We start from the raw sequence: 26648 nt of genomic DNA on the forward strand, positions 1-26648 counted from the left end.
CCAGTTTTCCCTGCAAGAGATAAACTATCTAAATTTCACCAACTGCCAGTAAAAGTAAATAACATTTAAAGCTTATTTGCATTATAGCTGTGGTCAGGGGTGCCGGTCATGGATCTGGGATTCAGGTTTTAATGTGGAATTCATTTAACTCCTGGTGCTTCTGTTCGTTCTGGGTTCTGTTCTTCAGCGAGGGGAAAATGGAAGTGCTGGATATGTGGAAATAGGGAGTGACAGCTGGGAATTCTGCCTCCTGCTTTGTCCTGCTGTGTGTTCTGGAGGTCGAGGAGTGGCATTGTCCATGTGGAAAGCACCCACAAAGTCAATATTTGTCCTCGTGGAATATTCAGCTGGGAGGTCCAGAGCGATGGCTCTCATGTGAATGCCACTGCAGGATAAACTGGAAAATAAAATTAGCAGGTAAATTTATATTTTTAAAATTTATTTTTGGTTTCTCCCCAAAAGTAGTGGTGTGCTGATGTTTGTAACAGATGATTCTGTTTTAGTATCTTGAATCTATCAAGTCTCTGTTGGGGAAACGGTTTCTGAAAGCCTCTGTGCCCTCCACTATAAAGGAGCCTGGTACTGCTCTCCATCTCCAGAAATCCAGCTGGGAGATTGTGGGGTGAACAATTGCCTCTGGATCATTCTGCTTCCTAAAAGAGAAGCAGCCCTGAAAATCAGAAATGGTATTTAGGTACCTTTTTCCAGCAGCAAAGAGTAACCAGACATCAGATTCATAGGTGAGCTGTCCTGGCACACCTTGGGAGAGGAGTGGGAGGGAGAGATGGAGCAGCTCTCCCATGAGGAAAGGCTGAGGGGATTGGGATTGTTCAGCCTGGAAAAGAGAAGCTTCAATATGACCTGGTTGTGGCCTTCCAGTGCCTGAAGGGAGCTACAAGAAAGATGGAGAGAGACTATTTCCAGGGGCCTGGAGGGACAGGACAAGGGGGAATGGCTTCCCACTGCCAGAGGGCAGGGTGAGATGGGATACTGGGAAGGAGTTCTTGGCTGTGAGGGTGGTGAGGCCCTGGCCCAGGTTGCCCAGAGAAGCTGTGGCTGCCTTTGGATCCCTGGAAGAGTCCCAGACCAGGTTGGATGGGGCTTGGAGCAACCTGGTCTATTGGAAGGTGTCCCTGCCCATGGCAGGAGTGGAACAAGATGAACTTTGAGGTCCCTTCCCACCCAAACCATTCTGGGATTCTGTGACAGGTCTGGCACAAACCTCACCCTATCCAGTAAGATTTTCATTAACATTTGCCAGAGTTGCCCCTTTTTTTTTTTTAAGCTTTCCTCTTTTGTTCCATCTTCTACATTTTAATCCATCCATAGACCATCACAGGTAAAGGAGAAGAATATGTTCAGCATCTGTTACAGAGATGCTCCCAGCACTGAGCAGGAAGGACTGTAGGTTTTCCTGTAGGTTTTCTTGGGATGAGGCTGTGGGGAATTTTGGCTTGGTTTTGCTTGTTTTATCTGATATAAAAGAGGAGGTAAACCCCCAAACCTAGAACTGCACCTGTATGGGTTTGGCCTCATGCAGGAGGTAGGATCCATGGGTTGTTTGCCATTCCCATGAATCTTCTGGGAGTCCTTTCGGGATTTGCTGCCTGGTAGCGGGAGAGGAACCAGCACAGTCCCTACTCAGTCCAAAACTGGAAAGCAGTAGTGGGAACTACTGTTTTTGGCTGGAGCACAGGCAGAGGAGCTCTGCAGTCACACTGGGGCTTGTACAGGTGATTCCCCTACTTGACACCAAGGTTTGGGTCTGCTCTGAGCAAGGTTTGGCTCTGACCTCTCTGCTTGGGTTAATCTTTACTTGGAAATTTTCATGGAATTTTTTTCTCACAGTTTTCAGAGACTTTTGTTTCTTTTACAAAAATACTTTCCTAACGTACAGGACCTCAAAAGGCTGTGATGTCCTCATGGGAAGGATGGCAATTTTAGGCTCACACAATGCAGATTAACTCTTGTTGCTGTTAATTTGGGTTTTCTGAGTAGTTTTCTGGCTACATACTGACATTTTAAAACTCAGCTGGTAAAGAGATGGTGTTTGAGAGGAACAAGAATCTCCTTTCCAGTCATGAAGACTGTGTTGCTGATGGTTTTTTTTAGCTGCCTGATAGTTTCCCAGCTCTGTTTACAAATAATTTTTAAAACTGACAGGCTGATTTATGCAAATTATAATTGTGTAATTAATTGTGATAAACTCTAGGAACACTTATTTGAATTTCTGCATTAGGACACAAGTCAAATTCTTTTAAGGTCCAGCGGGTCACCATCCACTGAGATCAAATTCTTCCCTCACACATCACTTGCCACTTGCTTGAGGGATAAATGTTAAACTGCTCGGATCAGAAACCTAATCCAGTCTGGCAGCTCCAGTCAGATTTCTTAATACTACCTCTTGGGCAATGACTTTTATGGATTTTATGGATGTTTGTCTGTGTGTTCACAAAAAAAACCCCCAAGCAAATGATGAAACCCCCCAGATTTGTTGTGCTGGAGTTACCGAGGCCCACTGAGGACCTGCTGTCCTTCCTGGCAGGTCTGTGTCAAGGCTGGAGGAGACCTCAGGACCCCAGAGTTTGGTCTTGAGGGTTTCTCCTTGTGTGCTGAGGAATCTAGGCCCTCGTGTGAGAAATCATAGACTAGTTTGGGTTGGAAGGGACCTTAAAGATCATCTCGTTCCAACCCCAAATAAGTCTGTACTTCACAGAAAGGCCTCATCTCTCTTTGAGCACAAGATCAAAAACTGAGGTGGGGTTACACACAAGAATGTGTCATATTCATAGGAGTGTTTGTATCGTGGAAAGGGATTCTACACCTCAAAGTGAAACCCAGACCCTCCCCTAGCAAAGCTCCCAGCTGAGTCCCACTGAAGGGTCTGGTGGTAGTGCCAAGCTGTGCCAGTTGCTCCATGAAGTTTTACTCCACAGATGGGCTGCTTTTGGTGGCATCTTCAAGTTCCCATCTGCTGTTGCAAGGCCTCTGTGCCCCTGTCTTCCTGTACATATTTTCAGTACCCTTGGTTTGTTCAGGTATCTTGTGTCAGGTGTCTATTTTTTTAATTCCCCTAATGCCTGTAATATTTTGGATTCTCCTTTTTAATCACAAAGGAAATACCTGCTGCGTGTAAGAAAGGCCTCTGTTTTCATGGATTTAGGGCAGCCCAGGTGAGAAACATCTCTCTGGGTCACTTTAGTTGGCTGAGAGTGATAAAAAGTGATAAATGTGAATTTAGAGACGTCGGCAGATGAATTCAAGGGTCTGTTTGACGGTGCTGTGAGATATGAAACCAAAAACGCAGCATAATGGGACTTCCCAAACCACAAAGAGCAGGTTAAGAGCTGCAAAGTGTAAGAGGTCAGAAACTAGAAAGCAGATGAGAAGCTCCTTTTTCAGTGGCAGGGCAGGAGGTCAGGTACCTTTTGAAGGGGTATTCAGTGACTGGGGAGGAACAGGCAGCGCTGGAGACAGCAGAACGTCGTGGTCACTGGTGAGTGAAGCTTGGCAAGGGATGAATAAGCTGGGGAGGGGTGGGAGGGCTGCCACAGGAGCTGCAATTATCATTCGATTAAATGGAGACACGGTCGAACAAACAGCTCTTCTGGCGAGTTGGGTTGTTGATCCAAGGCTGGAGATGAGACAACAACGCCGGGGAGAGGAGGGGATTTCACCATGGAAATCGAAATTACTGATTTGGAGGCTGTGAGAGGGGTATTGCTGCCTGAGTCTTTCTTTTCTCTTCCTCACTGTTTAGTGCCTGGAAAAGGACACTGAGCACTTGCATTCAGATGTCCAAGATTGTCTAATTTTGGGCCATCTCACGTGGCTCACTCCTGTGGACCCCCCCCCCAGGGTGGAATTGTTTGGCTTGCACTCATGAGAACAAATAAAACACAAGTGCAGAGTGCACAACTGGTTCTGAAACCAGTTTTCTGTGTTATTTCTGGTTGTTGGCTGCAGAAAGTGTCCTACCCAGAACGTGTTTTCTCACGTGTGTTGTTGGTGGGAAACATCACACACAGGGATTGCCACGGGTGTCACCTCGGGTTCCACTGTCCCACAGCAGCTTTTTTGGGAGGAAAGTTAAATCTCAGTGGGAAAAACCTCAATGTTTTTTGTGTGTTTAACATTATAAAACTGTCCCATCTCCCCCAAATAGTCCTGCTGATAGTGCTGTCACATCAGTGAGGTGTGTGATGTGCTCGGTCACTGCAGCAACACAACGGGATGTTCAAAAGAAAAGAGAAAAGATGAGTAGTTGTGTTTTGTTTTATTTTGAACACAGACTCCATGTGATGTTCTGCAGTGTTAGTATTCAGCTGCTAAAATATTCTGGAAGTGCTGTGCCCAGTGGGAGGCTGTCACTCATCCTCAGCAGGCTGTGGGACAGCTGAAGGAAGAGGTGACCAAAAGGCTGCTTTCTCAGGAAATGTCCTCTGTGAATGACATTGAGCAAAAGAAATTTTGGCTGTGGTTCACCTTGTTCTGGTCCCTTCCTTGTGGAGGTCACATTTTCTGTTGGAACTTTGGAATCCTTGTGCCAAAATCCCGTAGTTTTAATTTTCGTTCTGAGTAACGCGGAGCAGGATTTTCAGTTTTGAGTCTCGTGAAATAAAATTAAGATCAATAGTAATAAATAGCAGAAGCTCTGCCTTCCTCTTGGGGGAAAGTCTTAAAGAAATATCCTGGGGATTTGAGCTCTTCTCTGGTATACTGGAGCTAGACCATGTTGCTGATGGAGGTGTGGATTTGGTCTTTTAGCCTTTAATGTCAAGATGAGCTTTTAGGAGACTTCCTTACATATTGAAGGAATCAAGGCTGGAAGAATTAAAGACAATGAGAAATCTATCAGGTTTTATCTTCCATTAGACTGAAATATTAGAAATATGCAGAAGAGATCATCAAGGTTCATTATCTGTATGTCATCTTTATGTGATAAATGCATATAAATGATAATTTTCCATTCAGTAATAGCTCGTGAGATACTGAACAGGCCTGGATTACTTGGGGTGCAGTAACACTTCCTCTGCTTGGTTTCAGATAATTTTAAATTGAGACTTGAAATACTGAGGAAATGTCAGGGGGTGGGGAAGAGGCAGATATTTTACTGTTGGGCTTGAAAAATGTAAATAAGAGGAGTAGAAGAACTGTAATTTCTTAGCCTTATTTCAATTCCCCCTCTGCAGTGAAGAAGAAATATTGATATGTTGAAATATTTCAGTAAGAAATATTGATAGATCATTAACTAACTCTTCACAGGGGTTTATATTTTTGTCAAACACGATTTGTAGTCAAACTGCAGGTTTGATTCAGAAAGCCAGCAGTATGTGGTGCTTTCCTGTCTGTGACTTCCTTGATAACCACACGATTCTTTCTGAAAAAAACCCAAAAAACCAGAACGCTGCAAACTCGTCACCCCTGGGAAACGAGTCAAGGATTGTTCAACTCACCCTGTCTCAGAATGATTTGAGGACTCCTGAGCTGACACTTTTCATATCTGGGTGTGTCCCGCGGAGAACCAGTTTTCAGCCCTTGCCTTCTTGCATTTTTAATGATGTGCAAGAGAACAGCAATTCATTATTGATGGGTTTTCAGCTGACAGGTGGGAAAGGGGAAGGGATGGAGCTGTGTGTGCCTGTGTGAGGCTGGTGCAATCCAAGACGAGGGAACAAAAGCCACTGGCCACGTTTGCAGGCAGGTGACTCTTTGGGGAAGCGTTTTGGGTGATTTGCTGCATGCTCACCACTGTCTAGGCTGAAGATCTTACACCATTCCATGCCTGTGGGCATCCAAACAAGGATTTTGAGGATCAGGGAGTACTCAGCGTTTTTACCTTCAGTGCTGGCACAACGGGAGTTAATGATCACATGTGGGTTTGGTGTCATCAACTCAGAACAGCTGGAAAACAAACTGTAGGACCAGAAAACTGGTCTTGGGGCGAGTGGCTCAGGGAACTTGGTTTGTTTAGTTCATAAATACCAACCCAATAGGGAGCTTTCTGTTCCAGCAGGCAGAGTTTGATGGTTCAAACATGAAATAGTCCACGTCCAAGCTATGGGTTCTATGCAAAAGCTTAGTGGTAATATTGGACAAAATTTGGTGGAACTCTGTAGCTGCTGTGTGTGAGAGCTGAGAGCCAGGAATAGCAGTGATCTCCAGCCTGGACCTCCAAATCCCAGCCAAGAGGCCTTTGGCAGACTCCATCCATTCCTTCAGTCTTCAGCATGACAGTGGCAGTTACTGCCTGTATGGAAAAGGAATATCTGTGAGGAATATGATCTTTTTTGTACTTCAGGAGCGAAGCTGATTTTCTGGAAACCGTGCAGTCTTTATGTGAGCAGCTTAGCTCCTTGTGGGTAACACTGGATAGTGAAGAATCCCTGGCTTCACCAAGGCAGGGTGTGTGTCCCTGATGGGAAGATCCATGTTTCCCAACAGTATCATTGGGTGTAACAGGAGCAGAGAGGTCCGAATCCTTTATCCATACTGGGAATGCATTCTCCTTCTGGATGCTGAAGGACACCAAGGATTTCGCTGTGGTAGGAAGGTACTTTAAGAAGTGGTGAATGTTTCCTTTGTGGTTTGCAGATGACAATCTGCTTCGGTGATTTGGCCTTCAGAGGTTTGGTTCCACTGTACAGTTGTTCAGGTTCTCTCTGACCTCAGGCTGAGTCATATTTGTGCCCTTGGCCTGTGTTTGACACCCACCTCATGTCCGAGCACTGCAGGGCTTTGAAAGGCCAGTGATTGTTGGGGTGGTTTTTTTGGTTTGGTTTGGTTTTGTTGTGGTTTTTTCCTGGCTGGAAAGCCTTTCCCTATGTGGAAGCTTGATAAGTTTTGATAAAACTGAGGGGTTCACCCTTCAGGTTCTTGCTTTACCTGTTGTTAAGACTTATCCATCCACAGGAGAAGAGTGTTTTGTTCTGTAATGACTCCCTTCACAGGGTCAGATTTGCTTTACATCCTCCTCTAAAGTAACTGCCCAAATTGATTTCACCTGGCTTTCCCTCCATTTTCTGTAATCCAGTTCTGAAGCAGACTCTCCATGTTTGTTAGGGTAAGAATGAAACAATTGGGTTTGGACTCCTGTAACTTTTGGGTGATCAGCAGAAGGAGAATGAATGCCACAGTGCCTGACTGAATCACGTTGTGTGTCCAAAATTTTAAGAGTTTAGCTCTGGTGATGGTGCCTGAGTGATTTAGGTCGTGTTGTTATGGTTAAAAGTGTTAATGAAATCCCCTTCTAAAACTTTCCGTGTCTGACTTTTCTGTGACATCCTCCTCCAGTGCTGAATTCTCAGTGTGAATTTTGGAGCATATCCAGAGAGGGCACTTCTGTAAAGGCTTATCTGGATCTCCCTACCCCTTCTCCTTCTTCCCGAGGATCATGGGAAGCGAGGGCTGGTGGAAGGAGTCGGTTTTCAGAATTAAGTTGTTGACAAAGAGCTGTGACTTGTTCAGGCTGCCTCTGCAGTGCCTCCCCCTGCCCCTGCACCTCTCAGTTCCACTTTCGGTGCACCCTGAGGTTTTAACACCATGAGATGGGTGGCTGAGCTCCGTGTGCTCCGCGCTCTGACAGCCTGTGGTGCATCACGGCAGAAACTTCCCTTAAAAGTGGTGTCTGAGAGGCATGAACTCTCATTTTCGGGTTCAGGTTGGACATCAGGAGGAATTGCTTCACAGGAAAAGTGATTAAACATTGTTAGGGGCTGCCCAGGGAGGTGGTGGAGTCCCCATCCCTGGAGGTGTCACCGGACGTGACACTCAGTGCTCCGGGCTGGAATCACAGCTTGGACTCGATGACCTTGGAGGTCTTTTCCAACCTAAATTCTGTGATTTGCTGATGGTTGCCTTAAAGTCTCCAACAGAACTGCCAGGAACATTTCACAATTCCAACTAGGCTGATGCTGTGCTGATTTTCAACCCAGATAATCCTCACTCAGGTCACTCTCAGCTTTGCATTGTATTTGTAACACACATCGTAGTTTATCTTTGCACAGTTTGCAAGACTCTGTGAAGTGCCTTTGCAGGATAATTTAATTAAATATGTCTTAACTCTCTTGTTTCAGGCTAGAAATCTTCATACAGGAGAACTGGCTGCTGTAAAAATAATCAAGTTAGAGCCTGGTAAGTTTTACATTCTTTCCTGTGTTTTTGAATTGCATTTTCATTTTTTTTTTCCAGGTGTTTATTTTCACACACTGTGAAGTTCTGGACAAAAGAAGTGTTTGGGTATTTTTTTGTGTCGTTTCAGTGGTTAGATGACAGGAAGCACTACAGGATGTACCATTGCTTTTGGCTGTGTCCTGCTCACTATTTCCTTGTTTGCTTTTATCTCCCTTATCATTTGTTGCATGCAAAGATGTTGCAGTTACCACACGTTTTCAGTACAAAGAAAAGATCAAGGACAGGTGGTAAATTGTGAGCTCTGAGACAGTGGGGAGGTGGGAGGCTGTGGGAATTGAGAGGGGGAAGGGATCAGGCTATGATGTTAATTCCCACCAAAGGTGCACTGGTTAAAACAGAGCCCTGTGCTTTTTCGTGTGTCATCTTTTCTGTGACCTGTGCTGAGGGAGGAGGGTGGCTCCTTGTGCTCCCATTTCCCCATGGATTTTCTGCCACTCCACATAAAAGCAGGAGATGCAGGAGAAGCTCACTTGCTGCAGGAGATTTGCTGAGCTGAAGCCTCATCTGAGGCCTGCACAGACAGTTGCAATCAGAAAGTGTCCTGAGTGGAAATGAGACAACCACAGAATGGTTTGGGTTGGAAAGAATGTTAAAGCCCATCTCATTCCACCCCCTGCCATGGGCAGGGACACCTTCCACTATCCCAGGCTGCTCCAAGCTTCATCCAGCCTGGCCTTGGACACTTCCAGGGATCCAGGGGCAGCCACAGCTTCTCTGGGCAACCTGTGCCAGGGCCTCCCTACCCTCACAGCCAGGATTCCTTCTCAATATCCCTTGTCCTAAGTCCCTCTCCAGCTCTCCTGGAGCCCCTTTAGGCCCTGGAAGGGGCTCTCAGGTCTCCCTGGAGCCTTCTTTTCTCTAAATGAACACCCCCAGCTCTCCCAGCCTCTCACACAGTTGAGATGAAGTTGGGTCTCTCTCCTCAGGGGGGTCTTGCTTTCCCTTCTGACCTGCATCTTTTTAACAGCCAAACATTCCTGAAATCTGACATCTTTTTCAGCTGGAAAAATTTGAAACATTCCAGTGAATAAATGAAGAGAAAGGCTCAGCTTGATCCTTTAGCTCTTATTTTCCTTACCAGTGCAGATAAAGAAGCAAAGAGCAGCCAGGCCATGCAGGTGGTGCCACTGCTTCTGTTGTCACTCTCATCCTCTAGAGCCAACAGGGTCCTCAGGCACGACCATAACTCCCACCAGCACCATCCCCACAAGCCATTTTGACTCCTTCAGTGGTCCTTTCCATGTTTGAAAGGACATGAGGATGTCCTTTTGATGTCCTGAGGTGATGCCTCTTTGGAGCAGAACACTCTGTGGCCCTGTGATGATTTGATGCCATGTGCAATGCGGGTTTTCCTCTTGTTTGGGAATTGCTTTTAGGATCTGAAAGGCAGTGCACAGCGCTACAGGGTGGTTCTCTGGATCCTGTGTGCTTCACCCCATCCCCATCCCAGTGCCTTCCTTGGACCAGGATGTGTATTTAGGGGGAAGCAGGTGAGGGGACTGAGCTGGCAGCGGGTTTGGAGGCAGTGAGTGGGTGGCAGGCTCCGAGCAACGAGGAAATGTGGTTTTCTCTGCAACATCTATAAATCTCCTCATTGTGTTAAGCTGTGTTTACATAGGTGCAAAAAGCAACTGCACGAATTTGTGTGAGAGAAAAGGACATGAAAGACTTAAATACAAAGATCCCAGCTATGACTGAGAGGTTTTTCTGAGCTGTAAATCTCTGGGGGCGGGGAGGGTGTTTGGGGGTATCCCTGTGTGGTCTGATTTTAAAGCCTCTGCTGGAGATGGGATGCAGGGCTGAAGGGACTCTACAATGCAGGGTTAATTTTTATTTCTTGTTGGTTCTGTGCAGAAAAAGAGATGGTTTTGAAGGCTGGAGGTAGAAGAAACATGGGGAGACTTAAGGGGAGAAGCGAAACCCACTGATTTTGGGTGGCTGTGGCTGCTCACCTTCCCTTGGCAAACCAGGGCTGGGTTTATTAAGTGGATTGCATTGATGAGGCTAATTGGGCACTTGAAATGCAGTGGGAACCACAGCAGGGATCCCTCAGCCCCTGTGGGAAATGCTGTGGCCAGAGCTGGTGGGCAGTGGGGCCGAGGGGGGAGCAAACCACTGTCCCCAGCAGGTCTGTGATGGGGCAGAGCGGTGCTTTGGTGACAGAAAAAGGACAATATTAACCCACTGCTAAGGCAGGGAGAGGCTTCCTCCAGTGTTAATGTCTCTGCACCTGCTCCCAGTGAAGTGTATCTGCTTTTGTTTTGAAAACTGAACTGAAGCAGAGGCCAAATCCTCTGTGGTTCAAGCTGAGGGAAGAGCAGGATTTGTTGGAGGCTGAGCAACCCCTGCCTCTGCTCAGTGCTGCTCAAGCACTGAAGAGAGAAATGCAAGGATCTGGCCCAAAGTCACCCCTCTGAGAAGCCCGTTTTAATTAGCACTGATGACCATGGCTTATGTTTAATTATGTTGGTCTGACTCACCACAGGGGAGCGATTTCTTCTGGTTTGTTTTGTTTTTTTTTTTAATACATCTTCTTTTAAACATTGCCAACCTGATCTCCATCCATAGCATGTACACCCACAGCCTCTTGGCAGAGTCTTGTTGGGTGTTTGGTTTGTTTTGAAGGAGGGCTCACAACATTTGTTTACTTATTTACTCCTTTTTAGTTGTCTGGGATGTCTACATGTTGAAAATATCCTGGATTTTTAAAGAAATAAATAGTCAGCTGCTCCACACTTCAGTGTTCTGACTAATTTTTAAGGGATTTGAATAGTTTTGTAGGATTGTACTTGCAGACCACCATCAATTCCTGGAGCAGGCTGGTGTTAGAAGCTGTTGGAGGTGGCTGTGGTGGTTTCCTGGGAATGGCAGCCCCTTGGAACACTGGCACAAGCTCCTGTCAGACCACAGGGCACAGCTAGAAAAAGATTGGTAATAAATTTCCTGATTTAGTCACCAGGGAAATAGGCTTGTGAGTACAGCATCTTCTGGGGTGGAGGAGGAGGTGGCTCGTGGATGGGAATTAATTAGCAGATGGAAAAGTTAGAGCTCCAAACTCAGCACTTGATTAATACATAAACAGGGGAATTGGGAGCAGAAGACAAAAGCCTCTGAAGCAGAGAGTGCCCCAGAGGAGGTGAGGAATGTGTTGAATGAAAGCTGAAGGAACTGCACACAATAAATGACAGGATTTGGGGAGACTCAGAAAATTGCTGACATGGCAGGGGGGTTGTTCCTCTTCCTCCCTCATCTACTGCAGGCAGTGAGTAGACAAAGAGACTCCAACTTACCAAGACCCCAGCATAAATCTGTATTTTATTTCATCAGCTATTACCTTTGCCTCTTCTCCAGACAAAGGAAATAAACTCAGCTTAAAGTTTGCTGTCATTAATTCATTTGAATTCGAGGCAGCGCTCGAGATCTGCTCCCACAGTACTTAAGCTGTGCTGCTGGAGTCAAAATAGACACTGTTTTTCCCCTTTTTTATTTTGGCATAGACTTGGAGAGCATTAGACAAAAGTATTATGGCACGCTAATGACATTTCCCAGCATTCCCTGAGCACAAATGCTTCAAATAATTTGGGAGCCAATTCTATTTCAGAAACTAATCCAACTGTACTCAGCAGCAGAGAAGCCAAAACTGTCTGAAACACTAAAGCCACTTCCATCTATGGGTTTAGCAGATGAATCGAGAGGGGGGGGGGTCAATACAAAGAGGTAACTCTTTGCCAGTGGAGTTTTCTGCCACAGAACTTTCTCCCTGGGAAAATTTAATAAATAAAATAGTTTAAAATATACTAATGTCTGTTTTAAATTCTGCTGTAGTGATAAATGGTGCCCTCAGAGACCTCTGGCACTCAGAGGGCTGGTGGAAATCTTGCTCTGAACTTTCTGCAAGGTCGCGGAAAAATCTCATTGCTGGTTTTTATTTGGTCCAGTGTTTGCATTTTCCATGTGAGATCCCAGAAAGTAGCCAGTTAATTGCCTGTTTCGGGCTGGATCTTAAGCTGGAGGTGGAACTGTACAAATAGTTCCAAAGGTGTGTGCTGTGCTCAGCGATTCAGAGGCAGGTCTGGTTCATTATGTGTGTGTTGTATCCCCTGGTTTAGATCAGGAAGATCATATTCCACACAGGAACATGGCCATGGGGCTGGTTCAGGCTGGGATGGGGGTCTGGCCCCTGTGGTCCACAAGTCAGTCCATGGTGTTTTGGGGACAGAAAAGGGGACTGAAGCAATGCAGCCTCGTTCTCCATATAATAAATTCCCTGAAGATGACATGAGCTGTGGAGAAGAACAAGCCTGAGGCTGATTTAAACTAATCCTGCTGGGCTTGAACCGTTGTTGGCAGCACCTGGAGCTGAAGAAATATGAAAATAAGTTCTCAGTACCACACACACCTTCTCTGCCTTGGGCTGTGTGACCTGGTTGAGCTTGGAATCATGTCTTGGGATGAATTCTTGAGGTTCCAAGTGTGCCAGAGCCATTAAAGCCTGGACATGTCCTGGTTGTGTTGTGCCATGTCCTGTGGAGCCTTTGGAGCAGACACAGAGCAAAGCAGAGGCAACCTGGTCTTTGGATCTAGAATACTCAGCCTTTTCATGCCATTTAACTTGTTGAAATATTTAACTTGTTGAAAAATTTTACTTTTCATCCTTATAGTGAATTTATAATCCAGTATTGTTAAGAAATGTATGGATCCAGGGGGGGTGGGTTCACACTTCTAGTTTCAAGTTTTCATTTAAAGCTTCACTTAAAACTTAAGTTTTCACTTAAAACACAGTTTCTTGGATGGAGAAGGTCGACAGAAAGAGTTGTGGTGGGATAAGGAGGTGCACTGAGTAGGAAAGAAGCTGGAAGTTCACACATTTTAATTGGAAGGCAATGCCGAGTGTGACACCTTTCAGTATCCCAGGTTTCTCCAAGCCCTGTCCAGCCTGACCTTGAACAGTTCCAGTAGGATGGGGCAGCCACAACTTCTCTTGGCAATATAGATTGAGCAGAAGAGGAAATCCACAGGGAAATTGTTCTGGTGCTGGATACTCATTCCAAACTCTCGTGTGTCACTTGCTGTGGAGCTCGTGCTGCTGTGGCAGCGTCACCATCGGGAATATTTTATATCAGTGGAGAGATAATGAGGACCATCAGTGGTTAGGAGTTGGCAGCTACTTGCCTAGCAGGAAAATTTGCTGGTGGAAACATCATTGTTTCCAAATAGCTGTTTCCTGCTTGGAATCGAGTTTCTGAGTTTCGAGTTTGGGGAATTTAAATTCTTTCTGTGGGACTGCAGGTTTCCATGAGTCCTGTGAAAAGCAGTACGGATGAAGCAGCTCGGATCCTGCATTTTGGGAAAGGCATCCTTTTCATCAGCAGAGCCTGAACCCTCTCGAGGTTCAGGAGAGGGGTTTGCAGGGAGTGATTGGGAACTGGTGAGCATGGGGATGTCTGGAAGTCAGCACAGAGGAGCTGGTGGCCTGAGGGTGTTGCCTGGCTGGGGAGTGTTTGGAGTGGGGCGAATAGTTGTCGTTCCCATGGGTTTTCCTCCCCCTTGTTTGGGAACTCAGGTTGCTGAAGTAAGAACTGTTGGAGGAATGGTCCCAGCAGAGGCTGTGGTGCTGTGACCCTACTCTGTGTCCTTCAGTGTCCTGCACAGCAGTGTCCACCTGGTCCTGTTGTTAAATGTTATGCCACTTTTAAATAACAACTGTTAATTATAGTGTTAAAAATCCCAAGTGCCAAGAATTAAAAATTCCAAGTGCCAACTCAAGAATGACATGTGCTCTCCATCTAGGAAATCTTGGCAGGATATCTACATTCCAATTCCACATAGAATCATAGAAACCCAGGATGGTTTGGGTTGGAAGGGACGTTAAAGCCCAGCTCATTCCACCTCCCACCGTGACCAGGGACACCTTCCACTAGCCCAGGTTGCTCCAAGCCCATCCAACCTGGCCTTGGACACTTCCAGGGATCCAGGGGCAGCCACAGCTTCTCTGGGCAACTTGTGCCAGGGCCTCCCCACCCTCCCAGCCAAGAATTTCTTCCCAATATCCAATCTAAGTCTACTCTCCTTCGGGTTCTCCTTCATCATATCTAACCTAAACCTCCTCTCTGTCAGTGGGAAGCCATTCCCCCTTGTCCTGTTCCTCCAGGCCCTTGTCCAACGTCCCTTTCCAGCTCTCCTGGAGCCCCTTTAGGCCCTGGAAGGGGCTCTCAGGTTTCCCTGGAGCCTTGTTTTCCCCCAGCTCTCTCAACCTGTCCCACAGGTGAGACGTCGTCTGCAGGCGGAACAATTCCCTGCTGTTGACGCGCCATCAGTTTTCTCCATGATCTCCCATTTAAATATGGATTCATCCTGAATTTCCCAGGCCTTACCTTGCTTAGCTTGTGGGAAGGGCTCTGCTCACACCCCACAGTGGGCTTCAGCAGGGTCCTCCCTGCCAGCTGTGCTGGAGAACAAGCGGCTGGTTGTGCCAAGCGGAGCGGCCACGATCCGAGGAGAATATTCCATTGTGTGTCCGAGTTGTGTCCTTGTGTCTCTGCAGAGGTAAAATTACATAATAACAGAGGCTGCAGTGAGTCACTGCTGCTCGTGGGCCTCGAGCAGCTCCCTGCTCCACGTTCCTGCTCAGCATGCCCCACATCCCATGATGGCAAACACGTGAGCAGCAAAAACGGCGTTTTCCCAATTCCGTGTTGTTTAGCATCAAGCCATTGATGACTAAACCAGATGAAAAGCTCTTTGTGTGGATGTTTTGTCACCTTTGGTCTAATTCTTTTTACCTCACTGTCTCCCTCTCAATGAAGTATTTTCTACCAATTCTGTCTGGGTTTTTTTCCCTGCTATCCAAGGATATTTCATTTTTGCCCTATTCCAGCGTCTCTTGCCAAGATTAATACTCCAGCTGCCTGGAAACTCTGAATTCCTTTGTTTTGTATTCATTCTTGTCCTCTTTGAGTGACTATACATCTTCTCTCCTATCTCTGTGTCTGATCTTTCACAATCATTTCCCACATATTTTAGCCAAACTTTTCTCACAGATACTTCTCTTCTTTCCATCTCTTTGCCACTATGTTATCAGCTCCCTGTCCATATTCAGCCCTTTCCTCTTCCAAATTCTATTTCCTCCCCTTTTTCTGTAGGTTAACCCTCGTTTCTTGCATGAATTCTTCATTTATTAGTTGCAAATCAAGGGATCATCTTTGCTGTCTCCCTCCACTACAGGCAGGATCATTCCAAGTCAATCCTGGTTGGTTCTTGTTCAGTGTTTTCTTCATTTTTTTTTTTTACCTGTGAGAATTTTCACAGCTTCCTATCCCTTCACATTCATTGCTGTGATATCATTCCAGTAGGAAAAGCTTTTCATCTGTACAGAGAATGTAGGTTAAGGCAATTTAAGCCCTCTGCTAAGTGTCCTGTTATAAAACTGGACACAGATTATCCCTTCTCCCCCTTTCCCTGCTGCCTTTTGTGTGCATGAAGGTTGTTATCTTTTCACTCACAGCCTTTTTCTTGCCCAAATCCCTGTATTTCCTTCAATTTTTCCTCATTAGTCATGGTTTCTAGAACTGGCTTGGCTGTTGCTCCACACTCAGAAGCCCCATCCATGTGCTATCCATGGGCAATTCCGGCTGCTGCCTGCAAGGTTTTGCTGTTACGGGGATGCTTTTTTTTTTTTTTTCACATGTGCCAGGATTCTGATGTTTCCAAAGGATTCTGTGATTTGAAGAGGCCATGGGGATTTGGCATTGGATCCTCTGAACCCGTGGACAGTTAGTTGAAGAGAGACAGAACCTTTTTTCTGTGTGGGATGAGAGGATTTGCCTTCAAAACTGCTTCGATTTGACTTCCTTGAAAATACTTGTGTGGTTTGAAAATGCCCCAGTTGTTACCTGTGAGAATTCCGACAGCTTCCCTTAGGAAGTTTGTTGGAGAAATGGGAGGAATGAATCCATCAGATTTAAACTCAAAGGGGTTTATAAAAAGGAGGGAGAGGGACTTTTTTTACAGGCAGGTAGTGACAGGACAAGAGGGACAAGGGATATTGGGAAGGAATTCCTGACTGTGAAGGGTGGGGAGGCCCTGGCACAGGTTGCCCAGAGAAGTTGTGGCTGCCCCTGGATCCCTGGAAGTGTCCCAGGCCAGGTTGGACAGGGCTTGGAACAACCTGGGCTAGTGGAAGGTGTCCCTGCCCATGGCAGGGGGTTGGAACTGGATGAGTTTTAAGGTCCCTTCCAACCCAAACCATTCCATTATTCTCTAAACTCAAAAATCCCTTGTTCATAGTGATAATTTATAAGCAGGACTTGTGAATTCAGGAAAAGTTGTAGCTGCAAGGTAACCCCTAAACCAAGCACAGTGTGAAACCTGTGCTAAATTTATAGAAGTTCTGTTGCCTTTTCTCTTTTTCATTATTTAAAAAAATACTACTGGTGTTTATAAAAAGCCTCTTGACATTTGAAACTCTTCTGCTAATGTTTTCCTGCCCCAGTGAAGTGTTTCTCCACATAATTCAACTTCAAGAAGCCCTTGAGGATTTACTGAAATGGGTCAGGGATGGATTCATGGAAGTGTGTTCCCTTCTACCTTCATATTTCATGGTTGTTTTCTTAAATAAAAGTCTGGCATTCACTGAGACATAAAGGTTTTGATCATTTCTGTTATTGGCATTTCTTTTGCCAGCAGCACCATTGCTCAGGGAAACTGCTTCAAAGCACAGAAAATATAAACATCTATTTTAAAAGAGGTTATTAAAAAATATTAGCTATGCTGTTACTTAAATAAACACAAGAAGAATTCAGTTTACAGCAGTGCTTGAGTCCTCTTGGACTTGTCAAAACCATCTAAATTAAAGGGAACAGGACAAAGCAGTTCATCTTTTCTGGGTTGGACATCCCTGACTTTAATAGTGTGAGAGAAATTTTACTTGGGAAACTTTAAACAGAAATAAAATACCCAAAGCAATTTCTTCCTTCGTGGCAGCTCCCACATCGTCTGTAACAGAATTTTATCTAAAATATAAAATCTTTAGTTAAATTCTAGTCTTTTGTGTCTTGCAAACTGTTACAGTTTTCAGGGAATGGTTTGGGTTGGAAGGGGCCTTAAAGCTCAGACAGTCTCATCCCCTGCCAGGGCAGGGACACCTTCCACCAACCCAGGTTGCTCCAAGCCCCATCCAGCCTGGCCTTGGACACTTCCAGGGATCCAGGGGCAGCCACAGCTCCTTTGGGCAACCTGTGCCAGGGCCTCACCACCCTCCCAGCCAGGAATTCCTTCCCAATATCCCACCTAAATCTCCCCTCCTTCAGCTTAAAGCCATTCCCCTTTGTCCAAAGGAAGAATAAAGGTAATAACATACAAAATATGGAGGCAGAGCTGCGGGGTTTGAGCTGTAGATTCTGTGGAGAACATCCCCTGCTATCCATTTAATATCTATATAAGCATATTGTTGTAACTATAAGTTGCACCTAAAACATTATTACTTCCTTTTCAGTAGATTTTTTTTTCCCCCCAGAGGATATTTAGGATGTACCAGCATGCTGGTGTAGGTGTCCTCATCCTAAACCACGCTCACAACCAGGCACAGTCCGTGCTGGGGACTCTGTGCTCCTGCTCTGAGTCAGCTGAGTGGGTGTCCAGGCCATCTGCTCCATCCCAGTGGTTTGGGAATTAAACACTTTTTAATAACAAGCCTGTGGAATGTGAGCTCTCCTACTTCCAGGCAGGAGGCTCTGGAATTAGGTTCCAGCAATCCTTCCTCTCGTTGTTGGGACCCTTGTGCTGAGAGCACCGTGGCCTGGTAAAGCTGGATCAGCTCCAGCTGGGACTCTCTGGTGGCTACACAGGGGCTGCTCCAAGGGGTTCCTCATGTGCTCCCATCCCTCCATGGGATCCCTTTTCTTCTTTCCCAACGCTCTCCGTGCGTGCCGAGCTGTCTGAACTGATGGATCGTGTTCAGGCCACCAGGCCAGCCCTTCTCTGTTGATCTTCAGGAAATATTTGTGCCTCATAAAAGGATGGAATAAAGGGTTCAGGCTGAGAGGGTGGTGGATGAAAGGCTGACGTGCTCAGAAGGGCTTAGCCACGATCCAGCCCAGTCCGTGTTTTTCCCGAGTTGCGTGCATCCCTCCAGACCTCTCCGAACGTTCAGCCCCTTGTGATGTAACCCTGGCTGCTTCCTGTTTTTCAGGGGATGACTTTTCACTGATACAGCAAGAAATATATATGGTCAAGGAATGCAAACATTGCAACATAGTCGCCTATTTCGGGAGCTATCTCAGGTAAATCCCGCTTTTTATTCCAACATTTCTCCTGGTTCTCTCCTAAACAACTCTCAGTGTGGTTTTAATCCTTGCCCCCTCTCTCAATGTTCTTCCATAGATTGAATTCCCTTCAGGCTTTTTTTAAAGCTGGCTTTGAAAACCAAAAGTGACTAATAGTTTGTTTTCTCTGCTGGCCAAAAGGCTGGAATATTTTTATCACTTAGGAACAGCGAGAAACTTTTCCCTTGGAGCCTCTTGCAATGTCCAACCCTACCCATACATTCATCAGTTCTAACATAAAACCATACAATATATTTCTCTAGAGCAGAATTGCTTCTGGATATTTTATTTAATTACAGTTTTCTGGGCTATGAAAGCACAGGCAGGGATTTTTAAGAGCAAAACACTCAATTTGAGGTGCTGGTAATAACGTTTTTCATAGTTCTGGTGTAACAGAGGCAGAACCAAGGTGGTGCCAACTGGCTGCATCCTCAAGCTTGCACGTTGTTATACAGAAAATCAGGGAATACTTTCCATTTCTGTGGAACTCTGCCATTTATCAGTTGGCTCTGTGGGAATATAAATCATCTTTGCCCACTTTTTGGTCTTTTTTCTGCAGCCTTTAGATTTCTTGAAGGGCTGCATTTGAATAATCTGTACATCCCAAATGGACTCAATAAATGGAATAAAATGGCTGAATTTCTAAACCCTCCTTTTAGAGAGCGTGAATTCTTTTAAATATAATTAGGCAATCTCAATTTAAGACTGAAACACTTTAGTGTGTTATCTTTTAATTTTGCTGGCAGCAGGTGAACGTCGGGGGGTTCTGCTCCATTTTACTGTAGAGTTAAAGCACCACCTTTTAGATCTGATAATATTTAAAGACTTCTCAGGGGTTCTGGCATAAAATTTTCATTTTGGTAGGTGAGAATTTATATTGATAACATGGTAATTTATATTAACAACATGGTAATTTATATTAATAAAGTGAGAATTTATATTAATAACAGTGTAACTGCTGATCAGGCCTCAGAATGTGCATTTTTAACAGAGAGTGATCAAGACCAATAGAAAATAATTTAAATAATGGTGATTATCTGTGTTCTGTATCCGGATCAATCAGCTTTTGATGCCTGTGTTTTCATTTTCCTTTGACAGCCGTGAGAAGCTGTGGATATGCATGGAATACTGCGGTGGGGGATCCCTCCAGGATATTTACCACGGTACTTTGGCATTTATTTCAGCATTTTTAACTTCTGGAAGCTTTCTGCAAAGAAAAAAATTAAATAATAAACTAACAGGGAATGGCCAGGCACTGCACTGGGGTTTTTTTGGGGCGTGAATAGTGATTTTTAGCTACCATTCAAGAGATTTTGAGAGCACTTTTCAGATGTGGTGACTCATTTTGGGCTAATACCTGTCATTTTGGAGCAGAACTGGATATTCAGCCACATTAGTACAAATAAAACAATTCCAAGCCCCACAGATAGTCCCTAAAATACAACATTGCCATTTCTAATATTAAAATATTAGCAGAAGTCACTTTGATTTTTACTCTCCTCAGAATACAGGATATTCCAGTACTACGAAGTCTCTTGTAAAATGATAATTAGATTTCTGTGAAAACAGGTTTTCTTCTCACTGTGGGCATTGTCTTCTGTTATGGTGCTGTTTGTTTGGTTGGTTTTATTTTTTACAGAAAGCCTTTCTGTAAAACAGGCAAACAAACCCCTCTGTTCAGCTCAGTGTAGAATCCAGATCCTGTAAAATCAGGCTTTAACTTCTGCATGGACATGGCACTTTTTGGCTGCTTCACAATGCTATTTGTGTGCTGTATATTAAATATAAATACATGTACTGCAAACTTACTCACTTCTGTCTTTATTTTCAGTGACAGGACCTCTGTCAGAGTTACAAATTGCATATGTGTGCAGAGAAACTTTACAGGTACTGTGCTTGTGCAGGTTTATGATGAAGTGTTTATTCCATGAAAGTAGATAAAGAAGTTTATTTCAGTTCCCAGAATTGTTGGGAATCAAGCAGAGACCAGTTAACCAGGGGTAACTTGTTACTTCTCATGCTGTAAATAAAAACTAGCAAGAAACTCTATTAAAGTAGTGCAAATATTTGCTTAAATTTTGAACTTCATGGTTGCCCTATGGTAGTAAATTTAATGATGTATAGAGGGAAAATACTACAACCAGGTAAATAAAATTGTCTTTTGTGACTGCTGATAACTGGAGGAAGACAAGGCAGGTTGTTTCTTCAAGGAACCTTCAGGACTTCAAAAATAGAATTTTAGTAAAGGTTTATTTAAAAAACCCAAACCTGTATCTGTGTAAAATGTTACACCATGACTGGTTTAAGTGAGGCTTCACGTGTTGGTTGGAGATGAGGAACAGAATCCAGGGTGCCCCTTATCTGCAAATCTCAAATGTCTCCACTTCCAGATAAAATATACTTATATATATGTATATAATATATATAAAATATATAGTATATATTATAATGTATATATTATATAATATGTATTAAAATTTCTTAAATGAGACTGGTTTTGTGTGTTAACAAATGCCAAAATAACCTGTTGTGTCTCTTTATTTCCAGGGTCTTGCTTATTTGCATATGAAGGGCAAAATGCACAGAGACATAAAGGTAACTTGGGACTTTGAGACACTTAAAACTTTCTAGTGCAGGACAAATATTCCTGAAAAAGATCTGTAACTTTCTGTTTGTTGTGTTCTAGGGTGCAAATATTCTCCTGACAGACCATGGGGATGTCAAATTAGGTGAGTTGCTGGAATTTTATGGTATGGATTTCAAAGCCGTGTGGATGTGGCACTTGGGGATGTGGGTCAGTGGTGGCCTTGGCAGTGCTGGGGGGAGGGTTGGCCTCGATGATTTAAAGGTCTTTTCCAACCTAAATGATTCCATGATTATTTGGGGCAATAAATGATGATGGGAAGTGATGACAGGAAGTGTGTATCCATGAAAACTGCCACGGGGTGCTCATCATCCCGCTGCGTCCCGTGTTGGAACTGGGGTGGTTGTGCATTAGTTCAACACCTTTACACCCCTTTGGTGAGCCAGGAATGCTGTGTTGGGAAAAGGCAGCTTTTTAAAGGTGGAAAAAAGTAGGAATAAAACCTTGGCACCGACAGGAGATTTCACTGCATGAATTAAACTTGGGTTACACGCTGGTACCTCCCTTTGGCCTGCTGAGCTGGTTAGATATTCCCACAGTTATCCTGCAGATTTCATGCTACAAATCAATCAGAATAAAAAGGATTTAAATGATCTTTGGCTCTGCAAGACCTCCTGATGTTCTGCAGCTCTGAAGGCGAGGTATTATTGGCCCCTAGACAGAGTGTCCAGGGCTGAGAAGAGATTGCCCATCACAGTTCCTCCATAGGAACACACAAAAGGTACCTTTCCCAAAGCATGATGCCATTTTCCCTCTTAAACTGAATATCCACAAATTTTGGATGATATTATGAGATGGAAAAATGGTCTAGGAGAGGAACAGGGTCACGAGTGAGCTGTATGTAGAAAGAAAACTGATTTGAAATCATGTCAGTGAAGACATTAATGATCTCATTATTAGTCTTTAACTGTTTACCTTAATGAATTTTTAATTTGGATGAGAAACATGATTGTTCTTTCATGTACAGTAGAATTGGGGTCTTAAACTGAGATTTCTAAGTCTCTGATGGTTTTATTTTCCAGCTGACTTTGGGGTAGCAGCAAAAATAACAGCCACCATTGCGAAGAGGAAATCCTTTATTGGCACCCCTTACTGGTAACACACCACTTTGACTGTTGTGATGCAAAGCTGAGTTTGTATTTATGCCAAAAATTATAAAATACTCACACATATACCCAGTAATTGCATAAATTCCCTTTCTTCCAAGTAAAATGCCCAGAGGGCAAAAATCTGGGAAGCGCTGATTGGAGCTGATCTGTTGCTACCTGATGTTTGAGGCAGGATTGCTGTTTTTCCCAAGTTTATTAATGCAGAATATTCTCCCTTTTTTCTAATGGTTATTTAGTTTCTCACTTGTTTTATTCTCTTTCTTATTTACACTTCCAATGAGTAAAATAATCAGTGTCTTCCTGATTTCTGTGCAGACAGAAAAACAGATTTTCCAACTATCTCTTAATCATCTCTACTGATTAATGCCTGCACAAGGCAGCATTTAATATGCAAACAGATCATTGTAAATCTGGGGCTGGGTTATAAATGCAAATTTAACTGGGTTTTGCCATCACTGGGATGCAGTGGAGGAGGCTGGGGGTGTGTTCTTGTTCTGCAAACAGCTTCATCCAGACAATGGCTTTGAATTGTTCTGCTGCCGTCGTTGTCCTGTTGGGGAAGAGAAGACTGTGGCCAGGAAGATTATCTGGTTGTTAAAGCCTTTCACCAGGAATGATGGGCCTGGTTCTATTCCTGGTGTTGCCTGGCAGCCCATGACCTCGGGCAAGACATCCCTGTGCTTCCCAAAACCTCTCTGTGCTTCCCAGGACATCGGGCTCTTCCCTCACTTACTCTTGGGAATGAGGGGTTGTGCTCAGAGGGCCTGGTGCTTCCCGTGGGCATCGGGCTCTTCCTTGACCTACTCTTGGGAATGAGGGGTTGTGTTCAGAGGGCCTGGAGCTCTCAGTGAGGGTGCCCTTGTTTTTTTTAGGATGGCCCCCGAGGTGGCAGCAGTGGAGAAGAACGGGGGGTACAACCAGCTGTGCGACATCTGGGCTGTGGGGATCACGGCCATCGAGCTGGCAGAGCTCCAGCCACCCATGTTCGACCTCCACCCCATGAGGTTTGAGACCTGGGGGGGGCTTTTTTGTCTCCAGGACCCTCTTCAATCCCAGCAGGAACTGCTGGGATTCAGTTTAACCTTCCCTGTAGCTCAAGGGCTGGAAACTCACTCTGGGATTCCTTCGTCAAACGTCTCCCTCCTGTGTGAGCCCTGCCTGGTTTTAAGGGATCAGTCTGGAGCTAAAAATCTTACATTTAGAATTGAAATTATAACAAAAAGTTCTAAATTTTCAACATTTTAGTGTCACCTGGGCTAGTGGAAGGTGTCCCTGCCCATGGCAGGGGGTTGGAATGAAATGGGCTTTAAGGTCCCTTCCAGCCCAAAACATTTTGGGATTCCATGATCCAGAATCTGATTAAGAACAGGCACAGATTTACTAGTGATAGTAAACCACTGGAGAAGCTGTAGCCTGAAGATTAGCAGGATTATGGCACTAAAAAGATTTTATTTAAAGATAAGAAAATCAACAGCTTCACTGTATCTGTCTTTTAACACAGCATAGACTATAATTCATTTTCACCAGTATGTTTCTCACCATAAAATATTGAAGCGTTTAGATACTAGGATGAAATGAATTATTTTCTTTACCATATAATAACCTCGTTCTTTTTTTACCTCCAGGGCTCTGTTTTTAATGTCAAAAAGTAATTTTCAGCCGCCAAAGCTAAAGGAAAAAGCAAAATGGTAAGTGGAACTCTTTCCTTTGTTCAGTATTTTGTTGGAACAAGATGATCTCTAAGGTCCCTCCCAACCCAAACCATTCTGTGATTCTATGATTTTGCAGATAATGGGAAAAAACTATTTGTCACTAGTGAAGAAGGAGCCCTTCTTTGGGGCTCTTTGTATGTTCTAGGAAGGAAAATCATTTTTATCCTTTCTCCTTAATTCCTGTCAGGGCATTTGCCTGATAGGAATGGTTTCCTCCTTTCGTGGTTTCTTTAGCCTGTGATAAATTCCTGGTGCTATGCTCGGTTTATTTTCTGTGCCAAAATGTTTTCCATGCAAGCTCCCTGAATCAAATGAGTTTTTTCCTAAATTGTCAGTTTGGAAATGTAATTATTCAAACCTGAAATGAAGTACCTGGACAACTTTCTAATTTATCACACCCTTTTGTGATCTGTTTAGTTAGTGTCTTAAAATCAATAATATTGAAAAATTAAACATAACTTCTCATTTTTCTTTTAAGGTCAGCAACATTCCATAATTTTGTCAAAATAGCACTTACAAAAAATCCAAAGAAGAGGCCAACAGCAGACAGACTCCTCTCTGTAAGTGATCTGGGACATTTAGTGACAGCAGGAGGAGATATCTTGCTTCAAAGTGAGCAGCAGATCAATAGGAAACCCAACTGGAACCATTTTCTTTAATTTTAAAACGTGGGTGGGGAAATCTAAAGGGAGGGAGGTGTTGGTCATCTGTAAGGGAGTGGCAGGATTTTGTTCAGTGGAGGATTTTTGGAAGGAACAAGTACAGAAATGTGCTTCAGGTGGGTGTCTCAGCCTTGTGGGTGTGTGGGCATTGACCCTTCCTGTCACCCAAAAATTTAGTTGTTCATGGGTCTCTGCTTTCCTAAACTTGACTGTAAAAAATGAAGTTAAAGTGTAATTATTTGTTCTTCTCAGAGCTTAATTTCCAGTTTACAAGAGGCCCAGAGTGTGGTGTTTATGGAGGGGTTGGAAGGTCCAGCCATTAATGAGTTATTAAAATAATAGTTGAGCCTCCAGAAAGCAGAAAAAAAATCAGTAACATTCTACATTTGATGTCTGCTAATGAAAGTTACCTGTTAATTGCATATTCCAACCTTCTTTTGTGTTCTTTTCTGTGGTTCCAGCATAGCTTTGTGGGGCAGCCTGGTCTGTCAAGGTCTTTGGCAGTTGAGCTGCTGGACAAAGTCAACAACCCCGACAACCACACACACTACAGCGAAGTCGACGATGATGATTTTGAGGTGAGAACATCCCCTTTTTGAGGTAAAACTCCACTTGAAATGCCCTGCTTTGCTTTGTGGAAGGTGAGATTGCAGCTTGAACAGTGTGTGGCTGCAACAGCTGCTCCTCCTCCTCCTCCTCCTCCTCCTCGTGCGTTCGGTTGTCGGTGGAGATCCAAAAGCGTTTCCAACTCTTCTCCCCTCTCCCATTCCCAGCCTCACTCCGTCATCCGCCACACCATCCGCTCCACCAACAGGAACATCAGGGCAGAGAGAACAGCGTCAGAGATAAACTGTGAGTTCCTGGGGGGCTTTGCCCCTTTTTTTGGGGGGATGTCTGGTTTTGGGGGGGATCCTTCTGGAGGACAGCGGCGGCGTCCTTCTGTTGTGCGCTCTGCAAAACCTCTTCCCATGTGGAAAACAAACCCAGGAGAAACAGCTTCCTGCGTGTGAATCTTCAATCATAACTTTTCAACCCCCAAATTAATACTAATGCACTTAACTTAAGTTGAAATTTTGATGGTAGAACTGGGTTTCCTCCAGGTTTGGACAGAAGTCTTTTGTGGCTCCTCTGCATCACGTCCATCACACTTCTGGGAGACTTGCTGTTTCTTTCTTCTCTTTCACATGCATTTAAAAGTGGCACGTGGTTAAAATATTTACATTTGAGTGTGCCTTCATACAGTGAGTTGGTATTTACCTTTGGGCTTTCTTGTGGGTTTTGTGTGTGCAGATTTAAGCATTCAGACAACAAGGCTGATGTTTTACGGGCAAATTAAATGTTGTGTACACAGTACTTAGATCTGTTACAACATGCATTTCACTGTAGTAAGCACTGAAGGAGCCCTAGTGCAATATTGTGTGTATTAATTATGAAAATGTAATGCTTTGCAGTTGATAAGCTGCAATTTGAGCCCCCTCTTCGGAAAGAAACAGAAGCTCGGGATGAAATGGTAAGAAGTTTATTTTTAACTTAATTTATTAAAATCACACTGTCTTCACTGTGTATAGTTCAAGTCTTAAGCAGCTTGCTGGAAAAATGTCTTTTAAGTTCCCTAAGTTCCCTGTTTTAGGTTCCCTAAGTGATCCTTACTGAGTTTTCACCATAAATTTTTGCTTTCCTGTTACTCGATCCTGACATTCCACCATTTCCAGCTGCTGCTTTGAAGTCTTAAGAAGAAGAAAAATTGCTTTAGAGACTGTAAAATGTTGTCTCACTTTGGAATTTGATTTTACTGCTTCTGGATCGTTCTGCAGGGCTGGGGAATCTCCCAGGCCTTTTTGTTTGTGGTGGATAAGGTACTTTAGTTTGACGAGGGGGGTTAAAAAATGACAATTTCTGCGTCTCCAGGTTGTGGCAGCTGGCAGTGACTTTGCTTCACACTGGAATCCTTTTGTTGATGGTGGAAGCAGCAAGTAAGTACAGATAAAACCAGCTTTTATTTCTGT

The 26648-nt window shown here is 44.3% G+C and overlaps 1 protein-coding gene across 2 annotated transcripts in view; it reads left to right on the forward strand.

The window, feature by feature from the left end:
• The window catches only part of MAP4K5 (mitogen-activated protein kinase kinase kinase kinase 5), a 57958-nt gene that overhangs the window by 13037 nt on the left and 18273 nt on the right, over positions 1 to 26648 (forward strand). For both annotated transcript variants that reach the window (XM_027662531.1, XM_027662532.1), the window contains 14 exons: positions 8076 to 8133; positions 18383 to 18473; positions 19614 to 19678; positions 20347 to 20402; positions 21063 to 21110; positions 21202 to 21244; positions 22182 to 22254; positions 23141 to 23272; positions 23894 to 23956; positions 24459 to 24540; positions 25104 to 25220; positions 25416 to 25494; positions 26094 to 26152; positions 26551 to 26615. In XM_027662531.1, coding sequence (XP_027518332.1) covers positions 8076 to 8133; positions 18383 to 18473; positions 19614 to 19678; positions 20347 to 20402; positions 21063 to 21110; positions 21202 to 21244; positions 22182 to 22254; positions 23141 to 23272; positions 23894 to 23956; positions 24459 to 24540; positions 25104 to 25220; positions 25416 to 25494; positions 26094 to 26152; positions 26551 to 26615 — 1031 coding nt within the window. The remainder of the gene's footprint in view (positions 1 to 8075; positions 8134 to 18382; positions 18474 to 19613; positions 19679 to 20346; positions 20403 to 21062; positions 21111 to 21201; positions 21245 to 22181; positions 22255 to 23140; positions 23273 to 23893; positions 23957 to 24458; positions 24541 to 25103; positions 25221 to 25415; positions 25495 to 26093; positions 26153 to 26550; positions 26616 to 26648) is intronic.

The sequence above is a fragment of the Corapipo altera genome, unplaced genomic scaffold (assembly GCF_003945725.1).
Source record: "Corapipo altera isolate COAL_440 unplaced genomic scaffold, ASM394572v1 169, whole genome shotgun sequence".
Lineage (NCBI taxonomy): Eukaryota > Metazoa > Chordata > Aves > Passeriformes > Pipridae > Corapipo > Corapipo altera.